The 11,124-nt window shown below is 40.7% G+C and overlaps 1 protein-coding gene across 1 annotated transcript; it reads right to left on the reverse strand.

The window, feature by feature from the left end:
• Positions 1 to 3,298: 3,298 nt before the first annotated feature.
• Positions 3,299 to 8,344, reverse strand: LOC111973037 (zinc finger protein ZIC 2-like). The gene is made up of 3 exons (XM_024000186.2): positions 6,053 to 8,344; positions 4,557 to 4,720; positions 3,299 to 4,328 (listed from the first exon to the last, which is right to left on the reverse strand). The coding sequence occupies exons 1-3, from the start codon at positions 7,029 to 7,031 to the stop codon at positions 4,131 to 4,133; spliced, it is 1,341 nt and encodes a 446-aa protein (XP_023855954.1). The 5' UTR covers positions 7,032 to 8,344; the 3' UTR covers positions 3,299 to 4,130.
• Between the last annotated feature and the right edge of the window lie 2,780 nt (positions 8,345 to 11,124).

An 11,124-nucleotide genomic window follows, 5' to 3' on the forward strand; every position in this document is an offset into this window, starting at 1 on the left:
TTTCCCGCTCAGCACAGGTCATRTCATCATCTGAGAGAGGTCACAGCACCTGCCCGGCCAGTGAGAAATGCCGCACTTCCGTCCCACGCATGATCTGGCATTAGCAGGTACAGTAGCTACTCAAAATGTATCGATGAAATAGCTTTGGGAGTCATTAAAAAAAAAAAACACTGTATATTGAATCAGGACATTAGTTCACTCTATGGCCTATAGCAGGGGTATTCGACTCTTACCCTACGAGGTCCGGAGCCTGCTGGTGTTCTGTCCTAACTGATCATTAATTGCACACACCTGGTGTCCCAGATCTAACTGGAACTGAGTTTGAGGGGACTATAGCAAGGCTATGTAAAGACATGTCTGAGACATCTGAACACCAAACTCTGTTAAAATAAACRATTCAACTGAGCTGGAATGGGGTATAGGACTAGGGAGGAACATTGTTGCACTGCCGGGGTATGTAAGCGAGCTATGCAAGCAGCCTTCATTATATGTCACAGAGCATTCTAGGTACATCTATGAAAGTATAGCCTGCACTMTTAGATGAAARGGTTCTGGATAAAACCAAAAAGGTTCTATGCGAGCTAATATATGTCACCCCTTAAGGTTATATGCTGAGTGTCCAAAATATTTGGCCCACCTTCCTAATATTGAGTTGCACCCCTTTTGCCCTCAGGCCTGCCTCAATTCATAAGGTAATGGACTCTACAAGGTGTTGAAAGCTTCCACAGGGATGCTGGCCCATGTTGACTCCAATACTTCCCACAGTTGTGTCAAGTTGGCTGGATGTTCTCTGGGTGGTGGAACATTCGTGATACACACCGGAAACTATTGGGTGTGCAAACCCCAGCAGCGTTGTAGTTCTTGACACACTCAAACCAGTGCGCCTGGCACATACTACCATACCCTGTTCAAAGGCACTCAAATATGTTGTCACAACATACACAATCCATGTCTCGATTATCTCAAGGCTTAAAAATCATTCTTTAACCCGTATCCACTCATTCATCTACACTGATTGAAGTGGATTTAACAAGTGACATCAATAAGGGATAACAGCTTTCACCTGGTCAGTCTGTCATGGAAAGAGCATGTGTTCCTAATGTTTTGTACACTCACGTGTATATAGACCCGAAATTGGTTCCATTTAGAACCCTATATGGAACCAATTTGGTTCAGTGAAGAAGAACCCCTGGGGTACTGATCAAAGAACCTTACAAAATGGTTCTATATAGAACATTTAGGGGTGCCATATATGAAGCAAGCAATAGAACCCTTTATGGATCTATCCAGAACATGTTTTTTCTAAGAGTGTGGTGAATTCACATCGTCTCAGAATGAGAAGCTGCCTCAGAAACTCGCCAACAGCATCAATACGCACTGGGTTATTCTCATGACATGGCGTTAGATTTTTGTCTTGTGGCCAACCTCTTCTCTAAGGCGTCACTATATTTAATTTTCTACGGACAAAAGCCTGTATGCCAGTATGGTCATTGGTGGGTGGGCAAAAACATCATACATGAAGTGTAATAGCCAACATTTTTAGGCTATGATGAACGAGTGCAAATACTGAGGAAAGACAGGACAAAACACTCGAAATGCGMAATGTGAACGCGCTCAGATTTCCAACAACCCCACCTCGAGGCTGCAAGCCCACTGTTGAAAAGAACATGTTGCATCCGGCTCATTTTCTAAACTATATCCATGTATTGTGTAATAACATCAAACAATGTTGTTTTTTGTCAGTAGCGGGAAATATTTTGCGTTTTCTAGTCGACGGTGGTTTTATTGAATATGACAACTATTTGAATATTTTTTTTCCGGGGGTACTTTGTATGTCTAAACATCACTTGCTTAGGTCTACACACCATGTATAAAAGGGATGCAATTTGGCAATGTGTTAAACCAGAGACGTATATTAATCGCAGTTTTGATAATCCGGGCCTTCCAGATATTCTGTAACCTAGAATCCCCTCTCTCTCTGTTTTATTTACAGATGGCAGAAGCCACTCAAATCGTCTCAAATAGCTTAGGCAACCTGTGTTGCCGAAACAATACAAAATACTCACTATTCCAGAAAACAAGAGTCTCAGTCTGAGAAAGTATTCACAAGTGGTTGAAATAGATCAATACAATTGCATTAATTATAGGGCCACACATGCTCACCTATAGCCTAACCGTGTCTCGGCATACAGAAGGCTCGAGCCCAGCTCAGGGCCGAGTCAAGTCCAAGTTCAAGGCTGCTCTGACAGCGCAACCCCCCTGTCTTCCCTCAAGTGCCCGGGATGGGGGAAGGGATTTTCGACTGTGTTTTCGGCAGTGCAGGGGTCTCTCTACCAAACATAAAGCCTGTGACAAAACGGTTAAAAGATACTGCCGTTTAATGAAACTCAAATTGAAATTGCCAGTCATTGCCAGGTGTTAAATAAAACATATATATTGAATTTGGATGCATAGGCGATTCTATATGGAGGAATTATAGGTTAGCCTGCATAACATGCGGGTTGGAGTAGCCTGATTTAGATAATCTTTCTACTTTCAAGTAGACATACATTTTAGTTGAGTTTACAATTTGGCCTAACATGCATAAATAAACCTCAGCCACAATGTTTGTTTTCTGACCAGCGAGATGGTTTGGTTCTGCCTAGTCTACGCGTTAATCTTGAAACCTTTAATTTAGCCCGCCATATTGAAAATGCAAGCCACATTAGCAGGAGTTGCAGACCATACATGTTCATAAAAAATCAATTWCAGGTCGTGACTAATTCATAAGACCTGGTGCTATAGAGCTGACGGGTTTTTAAGAGGTAAACKCCAACATTTTGGAATGATCTGAGGACATAAAGAAACAATATCCAAAGCAATGCTTGTTTCAACACTGGAAGCGGAATATCATTTACATAGTGCAGATAACCCATATCCTCATAGCATGCATGCTCTTACTGACCTAATGTGGGGCTTAGCCTGCTTTGAAAATAGGTCTCATATGAAAAAGCTGATCTGAAATGACCCGCCAAAGAAACAGCTTCGGGCACCAGTAGAGTGCACTGTTAAAAAAAATAAAAAATCKWGTTTTTTTTAYGGTAATTTACTGTTAGTCGCTTACCTTTAAATTACAGTAAAAAAATTTTTTTTAACTATGTTACACTAAATTCCAAATACATTTTGGTTTAACAGTGCATTACTGTAAAATGTTCAGTTTTTTTGCCAGTAATTAACCATAAAAACCATAACCATAAAAACAACAGGATTTTTTTTACAGTGTGCCTATTCTGGGTATGAAAACATCAAGAGAGGGAAATGTTTTTTAACACTTGCAACACTTTTTTATTATATTTGTATGCAGTAAAATTCTTATCACAATAATGAAGAAAACACCTCTTTAACTTTGAACAAAAGCACATAACAAAACAACTGCCCCTGTTTAGCTCATAATTGTACATATTTATAGTAAAGAAACATTCTTTATAAATATTGTTTAATTTTGTAGTAAATACCATAATTTAATTACAAACGGATAAATATGGCAGTAGATATTTACAAAAGGAAGGATGTAGTAACAGAAAATCCAACGGCACAACGTCTATTCTTCCAGATAGCATTTCACAATGAAAAACTTGCAAAGCACAAAACATCACAAGTTAAGCCCAGCAAAACAAAAATATAAGCCAACATTCACAAGCAAAATATGGTGGACTGTTTGAGTTAAGTGTTAACTTTGGCACKCTTTCCAGTTTATAGATGTTTARTATAGTTACAATCAATTTGCCTTAGGATCACAATATTTAACATCATAATACAACTTTTATCGTAATATGCGCACTAAAAGTCCAGTTAGAGAATTAGCTACCATTGAAGGAACATCTATACACCAAAGAACGACAAAAATCTATCACAAACAATGGGAAAGAGGGAGTGTAATAATTATTTACAAATATATTGAATGCTCCTTGAACATATTACATATTTTCTTCCGTTGGTAAGTGAGTTTTCTTCCCTGGTGGTTTTAAATCTACATATATGCTTTTGAAGCGTTCATAGTATTCATGCTCTCCTCGGTGCACGAGTTCTCGAATGTCCTGCGCTGGTTGGGGTTCTGAGCAATGGTTCTGTACTCGCTGTTCGGTTCAGTCCTAAACATACCATTCACTGAAATTAGACGATAGGCTGCTGTGGCCGTTGTTGTTATTGTGGACTGCGGACGCGGGTGAAAGATTGTTGTTGCTATGGGTCTCGGYGGTGGGGGAGATTAAGCCGGGCGGTGTGGATGACTCGTAACCAGAACTGGCTGCAGGCGAGGAGTCGGACGCTGGAGGGGCCGCTTCGTGGACCTGAAAAAAGTGCAGGTACTATTTGTATATGATATCATGATGGGAAATTGTGAAGTATGATTTCAAAGTGCTTCAGGAATGATGGGGAACGTAATTGTGTAGGCCTAAATAACAGAGGAAAACCAAATCCCCGAYAAAACATGTCCTAAGCACGCAAAAYACAGACGTAAACAAGCCTTAGGCTACGTGTTAATATCAGCTGGAAAGTGAAAGACAAAGTCCATTTACCTTCATGTGTTTTCGTAGAGAGCTGGGATGTGTGTAGGACTTGTCACACATTTTGCAAAGATATGGTTTGTCAGACGTGTGGACATGCATGTGCTTCTTTCGGTCACTGCTGTTGGCAAACCGCCTGTCACAGCCTTCAAACTCACACTGGAATGGTTTCTCTCCTGCATAAAAATAGGGATAAAACAGACACGTTAGATGCAGTTCCTCGGCAAAAGCCTACAAAACGACTATGCCTTAGGCCTAATACTATACGAGTTGCGTTCAATAACATGGCCATTCAACCACGAGTAGCGGGTTAAGTCATATAGCTAGCTATTCGTCATAGTTAGTGGCACCTATTCGGTTAAATCTCAGTTGTATCACCAACCTAATTTAAAGAGGGTTAACTTCATTTGTGGGACCAGACGTTTTGTATTTTATGCAGGAAATTGTGGGTTTTAAGAAATAGTAAAACATTTAGGCCTATGGCTATTTGTTTTGAATCACAGCAATTGAATGTAAGTAGTATGTAAAATTACTTAAGAATATTTATTTAATATCCTACCTCAAAAATGAAATGCGAAATTGCTTAATTAGGCTCCAGAATGACTTAAATGTATATAATCAAAACGCAAACATCCCATGTGKGGCAATAGCTTCTGGTGCAGAGGGCGCCATTTGATTGGAAACAATAACGAATTAGCACCCGACCAATTCCATAGCTGCATCCCCCCAGAAAATAGTAAAAATGTGAAAGGCTGGCAATGGCCCGTCTAGCACCTAGTATCAATGGATTGCGTGAGAAAAAGAAAAGGGCCATGACACACATTCACACTCGCATGCGCCTGAAGAGTAAGCACACCAAACGATTTCCTAAAACCAAAAAGCCAAACATTTCTCAGTGGACAAAATCAAATAACAACATCGATTTTCTGAAAAAGAGGCGAGGCGTTCCGAATAGAATCCTAAAAGCTCRGTCTTGCATAAACATTAAACCGGTTGATGAGATGTATGCTACTATAGTCTACTCCGCGCAAGCAATGCACTGCGAGCCAGAAGCCTTACTTAACCTCGCCTTTTGACCCATTTTAAAGTTGACGAACCACAAAACCTCAAAAGCATATTACATAATTTAGCAAATTGCTGCGAGACATTTCATTTCTTCAAAACTGTGTAAACGCTAATTGTTTCCAGACTCGCCAGCTATGTGATTAGGGTACTTACTATTGGATAATCGAATTCACACTTTAGACTATAGAGAATTTAATAAATGTAGATCAAATCTACCTCGACCATAGATGTGAATGTCTACTTTGGCAGTCTAAAAATACCACTATTGATTGATTATCGACTGGGGTATTTTGGCGACGAGAAAAAGCGCAAGCTATAGGCTACAATTGGCTATGATGAAATAAAGCATGGCGCATTGGCACGGTGAATTCTAAAATGTGCAGTTTTCATATGCGAAACGAATAAATGCGAGAGGTAAAATGCTATAAATATCGTATAATTACCTGTATGTGTTCGCTTGTGAATCTTCAAATTTTCCGACCTTGCGAAGACCTTGCCACATCCAGGGAAGGGGCAAGGGAAGGGTTTCTCACCAGTGTGGACCCGAATGTGATTCACCAGTTTGTATTTCGCCTTAAACGGTTTGCTCTCGCGGGGGCACTCTTCCCAAAAGCAAATGTGGTTGCTCTGCTCCGGTCCCCCGACGTGCTCCACGGAGACGTGCGTGACCAGCTCGTGCATGGTGCTGAAAGTTTTGTTGCAACTCTTCTTGGGGTTGCTCAGCTGTTCTGGGTCGATCCATTTACAGATGAGCTCCTGTTTGATGCACTGTTGCCGCATGTAGCGAAAGAAGGCACCTGGGTGGTGTTGGTGGTGGGCTCCCATGTTCATCCCCATGTTCATATTCATGCTGCTGTATTGGTTATGGAGCTGGGCGGCCGAGTAAGGGTCGGTCCTTGGGCTGGATACCTGGTGGTACTGGTCGGAACGCCCAAAAACCTCGCCCGGTAGTCCAAGACGCATTTGCCCATTGAGCACATTTGGGGATCCGTGGGACCCATGCTGGTCGTGGATCCCGGGGAACAGAATGTGGCCTTGGCTGTCTGTGTGSGTATGATGAAGAGACCCCGCCGCGGGGCCGAAAATAGCGTGTTGGCTGCTCGCCGGAGATGATTCTCCGAAGCCTCGGCTGCGAAAGAGAAAGTCCCTGGTGGAGTTGAAYGGGGAACTCGCRTACGAGGTGACATGGGCKGCGTGWGCMCCCAAYGCYRCTGCGGGGTAGCCGGGCGCCTGGGAGGTGAAGGCAGAGCTCTGTCCCGGAGAAAGATCATGGTTCAGTTTAAACGCACCCATRTGTGCCGAGTCGACGAAGCTATTCTGTGCTAAACTCAAGTCTCTCTCCTGCATCTCGCTCGCCGTGTGATGCCTGGCAAACGTGCCAACTCCCAGTCCGGGGAACTGGTGACCTGCGTCCAGTAACATGGTCTCTCAAAGCGAATTTCGTTCGAATCAGCTTGTGTGTATAACAAAAAAAAAGTCGAAAAAATACAATTCAATTGTCTATTCAGTTATGGAAATGACAACTTCCATGCGTGGAAACACCATATCAGGCGAAGCTCAAAGCGATGATCCACTCAGAGGAAGAAAAAAAAAACTATACAGCTCGTCTTACCGAACACGTCTATATTCACTGGTAGTTAACTTTTGACAACAACCCAAAAATTCCCATCAAACGAAGTAAAGAGATTCCTTTGCGTTTTTCCTCTGGAAACTGTGAACGTTGATTGCTTTTAAACACACACGAGGAATTGAATAATTATCTTAATATCTGTCCTAGCACGAAGAGAGAACGGGGTTTGGCAGCATCTCAGATTGTTGTTCCGATTTGTCTGTTTATTTCTTTCGCTTGCCTGTGTTTATTGCGGAGGGTCCCTCTTTCTCCGTGGACTGGCACTAACTCCTCTTACGCCCCCTTTAACTGAAGCCCGGCCATTCATTCCACGCAGTCTCATTGGCCACTGCGTCTCATCAATCCCAGGTGCCCCTCCAATAGCAGGTACCGCTTTGACGACTAATAGCTGATCGCCATTTTCCACTAATAATTGCCGCCTACTTTTTAGGAGAGGCATTTAGGGGGAAGAGAGAGAGAGAGGGAGGGAGGGAGAGAAAGAAAATAGTATCGGACATGATGTCTTAAAACCTTAATTTTATAGGTTGATGTATAACGGGTGGATTGACAATACGACATTGCACGTTGTGTGATAATGGTGTTTAAAAACCTGAGCTATGGAGTTAAAGAAATAACTGTAAGTGAACGAGCGAATGGGGTTTTGGGGTAGAAGGTGGGGTCTGCACATTTCATTAATATTAAACAGCAATAGTGAATTCAACATTAGACAGGCGGATTTCATTAGAAACGAGAGTCAATCATTTAGCCAAACCACTATTTTATATTTTGACCGTGTTTCTCTTACAAATAAATACAGTATTTATATGTGCGAAATATCGCACGTTTATGGGTAAATGCATATCACAAGCTCTGCTATAGAAAGGTGGGAATATACAGCAGAAACAGACGCATATAGTGTAGCATATCAGAACACAACATACCATTTCATGAAATAGAACTGATTATACTGCAGACTCTAGAGCACTCCCTTAAAATTGTTGCTGATCATTTACCCCTATAAAGAAAACGGTGTATGTTCAAAGCCTCTGCACCTACAGCCATCAGTGAGCTAGACTCATATAGCCTATAGCCTACGTAAATGTGTTCAAGTATTACACCGCCACGCACCCGAGGTTTACATTTACCTTGTTTTCATAGAGAGCTGGGTCGGTGGTTTGTCCATTTTGCTTAGATATCTTGCACAGTTTGTCAGTCTTGCCTTAGCCGCAAAATATGACTATTGTTTATTTTAGCTGCAATCAACCGCACGAGCGAATGTTTGAACGTTTTCTCTCCTGCAAAAGCAAAAAACGAGATGCATTAGATGAGTTTAACTATAGGTAGCCCTAATGCAAAACATATTGCATAGGCCTACACACATCATTTCGGATTATTTGGTGAACATTACCCCTACACGTGGGTGAGTTTGGTGACAACAGAGCTTCATATTACAACGCAATGGGCTAATAAAGAAAATAGATCTCTATATAACAAATAGCCTAGACCCAAAAGCCTAATGGTCTTCAATTGCCATAGCCTACCATCAAGTCACACTCAATCAGAACAAGAAACCTCGCCGGCTGATCATGTCTGCACATGTCTTTTCGTCCAAAGCGCGTACTGTATGGATTGCGTTCAAAATCAACCGGATCCAACAACAGCTGCGCATTGAAATGTACTCACTAAAGTGAAAGGAAGTTTACTTACACTTCCATTGAATTCAAGTCCCACAAATCCTCCTGCTCCAAGACACATCACATTTTCTCTTGTCCCTCTCGGCTCCCAAACACTCTAAAAAAGCGGTCAATAATGGGACCCGGAGTAGGACGTCTGAAAACTTTGGGAATCCTGTCCTTCTCTCAGCCCAAAAGCGGGGGCAGCCGGAGCGTTCTCTGCCATTCTTTCAATTTCTCTCCGCACCGCGGGACACGCAGGAGCTGATCCAAGTTCAAAGTCACGTATGCCGACCTCTCTAAAGAACTTCTTTATTTCGGTGGAAAACCCCTTCCCTGTCACTTGATAGGATAAAAAATTAAAATAAATTAGAGAGAAAGAACTCAATCGGACCAGAGGCGCATATCTGTGGGTTCTTATTTCCCTCAAACTCAGGAGAAAGGGGGCTTCTGAAAATCCCCAAAGACCAGTATTTCAACAGATTACTCAGAGACAGAAAATAGAGGAGACAGAAAGTCTTGAAAAGGGTTAGAAGTATAAAATACATTATACAAATGTATAGAAATTAATATATTGATACGAACACACCTTTGATTATGCCTATTTTTGGGTTTACAGAGAAAACAACTCCCACATAAATTCTAACCAAATATTCACGATATTGCTTATGATCTGAATATGTTCGACAACAAGGCTAGTAAATAAAACCATGTATTTTATGCCTTAATGGCGCAGCGCCTAACGCAAAGGTGAAGGAAACGGGGCGTATTTCACTAGTTCATATTTGACAATATCAATATGTTGACGCATTGGAAGGTTACTTGTGTGGTTTCCGTGACCTTGTGTGATTCATGGATGTTTGACCTATGACCCGTTAAGACCACATATGCTGCACTTTTGACTTCTTCTGTAAAATAAACCTTTTTTTATAACAAAGCGCCTTTTGTTTAAAAACTTTTAAAGATGTCGCTCGCTTCTTCCAGCTGGGCGTCTGAAGTAAGTAGCCTTACGGGCTTTAGGAGCGTTCTAACTCATCAGAAACAGATAATTGAACGGATATTCTATCATACTTTTTTTGCTTAGGCTACTTWAAAAAAAAACATSTAGCCATAATAACCATGGACCCTTCTTTTTACTGATATGTTTTGTAAAATAATACATTCATTCGCTTTTATTTTACTCTAGAGATCCCATTGAGATTGGAATCGTATTATCGACTGAGCCACTTGTTCGTAGATGATAACAACATACTGTATTGTATGTATGTATCCCAAGGTGGTCGATAAATAGACATTTCTATAAATATACATTTAAAAGTTGGCAGCCTATACACCTGTTATTTTTATGTGTTTTATTTTTATGTGTTTATCTATTCATTTGGTTTCTAAAAATGTATAGGGAGGTGTGCTTCTTTTTTAGTTGAGTTATGCATGGTGGCTTTTTATATTCTAAAAGTAAGACAAAAGATACTTTATGACACTCTGAAGCACGTATAGTCGACCTACCAATGGTAATTATTAGTTTATACCACAGGTGCATGCATACCTATTCCCTTTTAACCATATACGCCAAAGTTCTGATAGAGTCAATATCACGGATCATTTTACGCACTACTATTTATGTTGTTGAGCATCGTCCATGGACATTTTAAAAGCATTTTAGAGATTATTTTCCCTCTTGAAACCTAATAGATTGCTCCAATTGATTCGATTTAAAAACAATAATCTATGAGTGCAACTGTTGATTTTCAAGTCATTGGAAAGTAAAAAATTATACATGTCAAGAATGACTATTGGATAATAATAATTTTACAGATTTCATTTAAATATGTTAATGTTGTAAACTTTTGGGTGAAACAAATGAATCTGAAGAAAAGGTAACATAAAAGTGAACCCATCCTCAGATTGACAACTTTCCTCTTGCTTCATTCATGGCTAAAGTCATTAAAAGTGAACCTAAGTATTTTGAGAGGATCAGTGGCAATTTGTGGAGAAACTATTTACACAACTCAACTCCCTCCGTGTGTGGGGCAATGCTGAAATCTTAGATTTCGAAAGTAAATTTGTTAAATAAATTGATAGGTCTTAAAATATAATGCCGTTTACCTCATCTCATCAATGAGTTGAATACAATGTATACGCAATTTGTTCATCAAATGTTGGCGAAAGACTAAAAGATGGACATGATTTTTTATATGCAACATGTTTTAACTTGTGAAATGTGGCACTCTGC

Source organism: Salvelinus sp. IW2-2015, linkage group LG2 (assembly GCF_002910315.2).
Source record: "Salvelinus sp. IW2-2015 linkage group LG2, ASM291031v2, whole genome shotgun sequence".
NCBI classification, from domain to species: Eukaryota; Metazoa; Chordata; class Actinopteri; order Salmoniformes; family Salmonidae; genus Salvelinus; species Salvelinus sp. IW2-2015.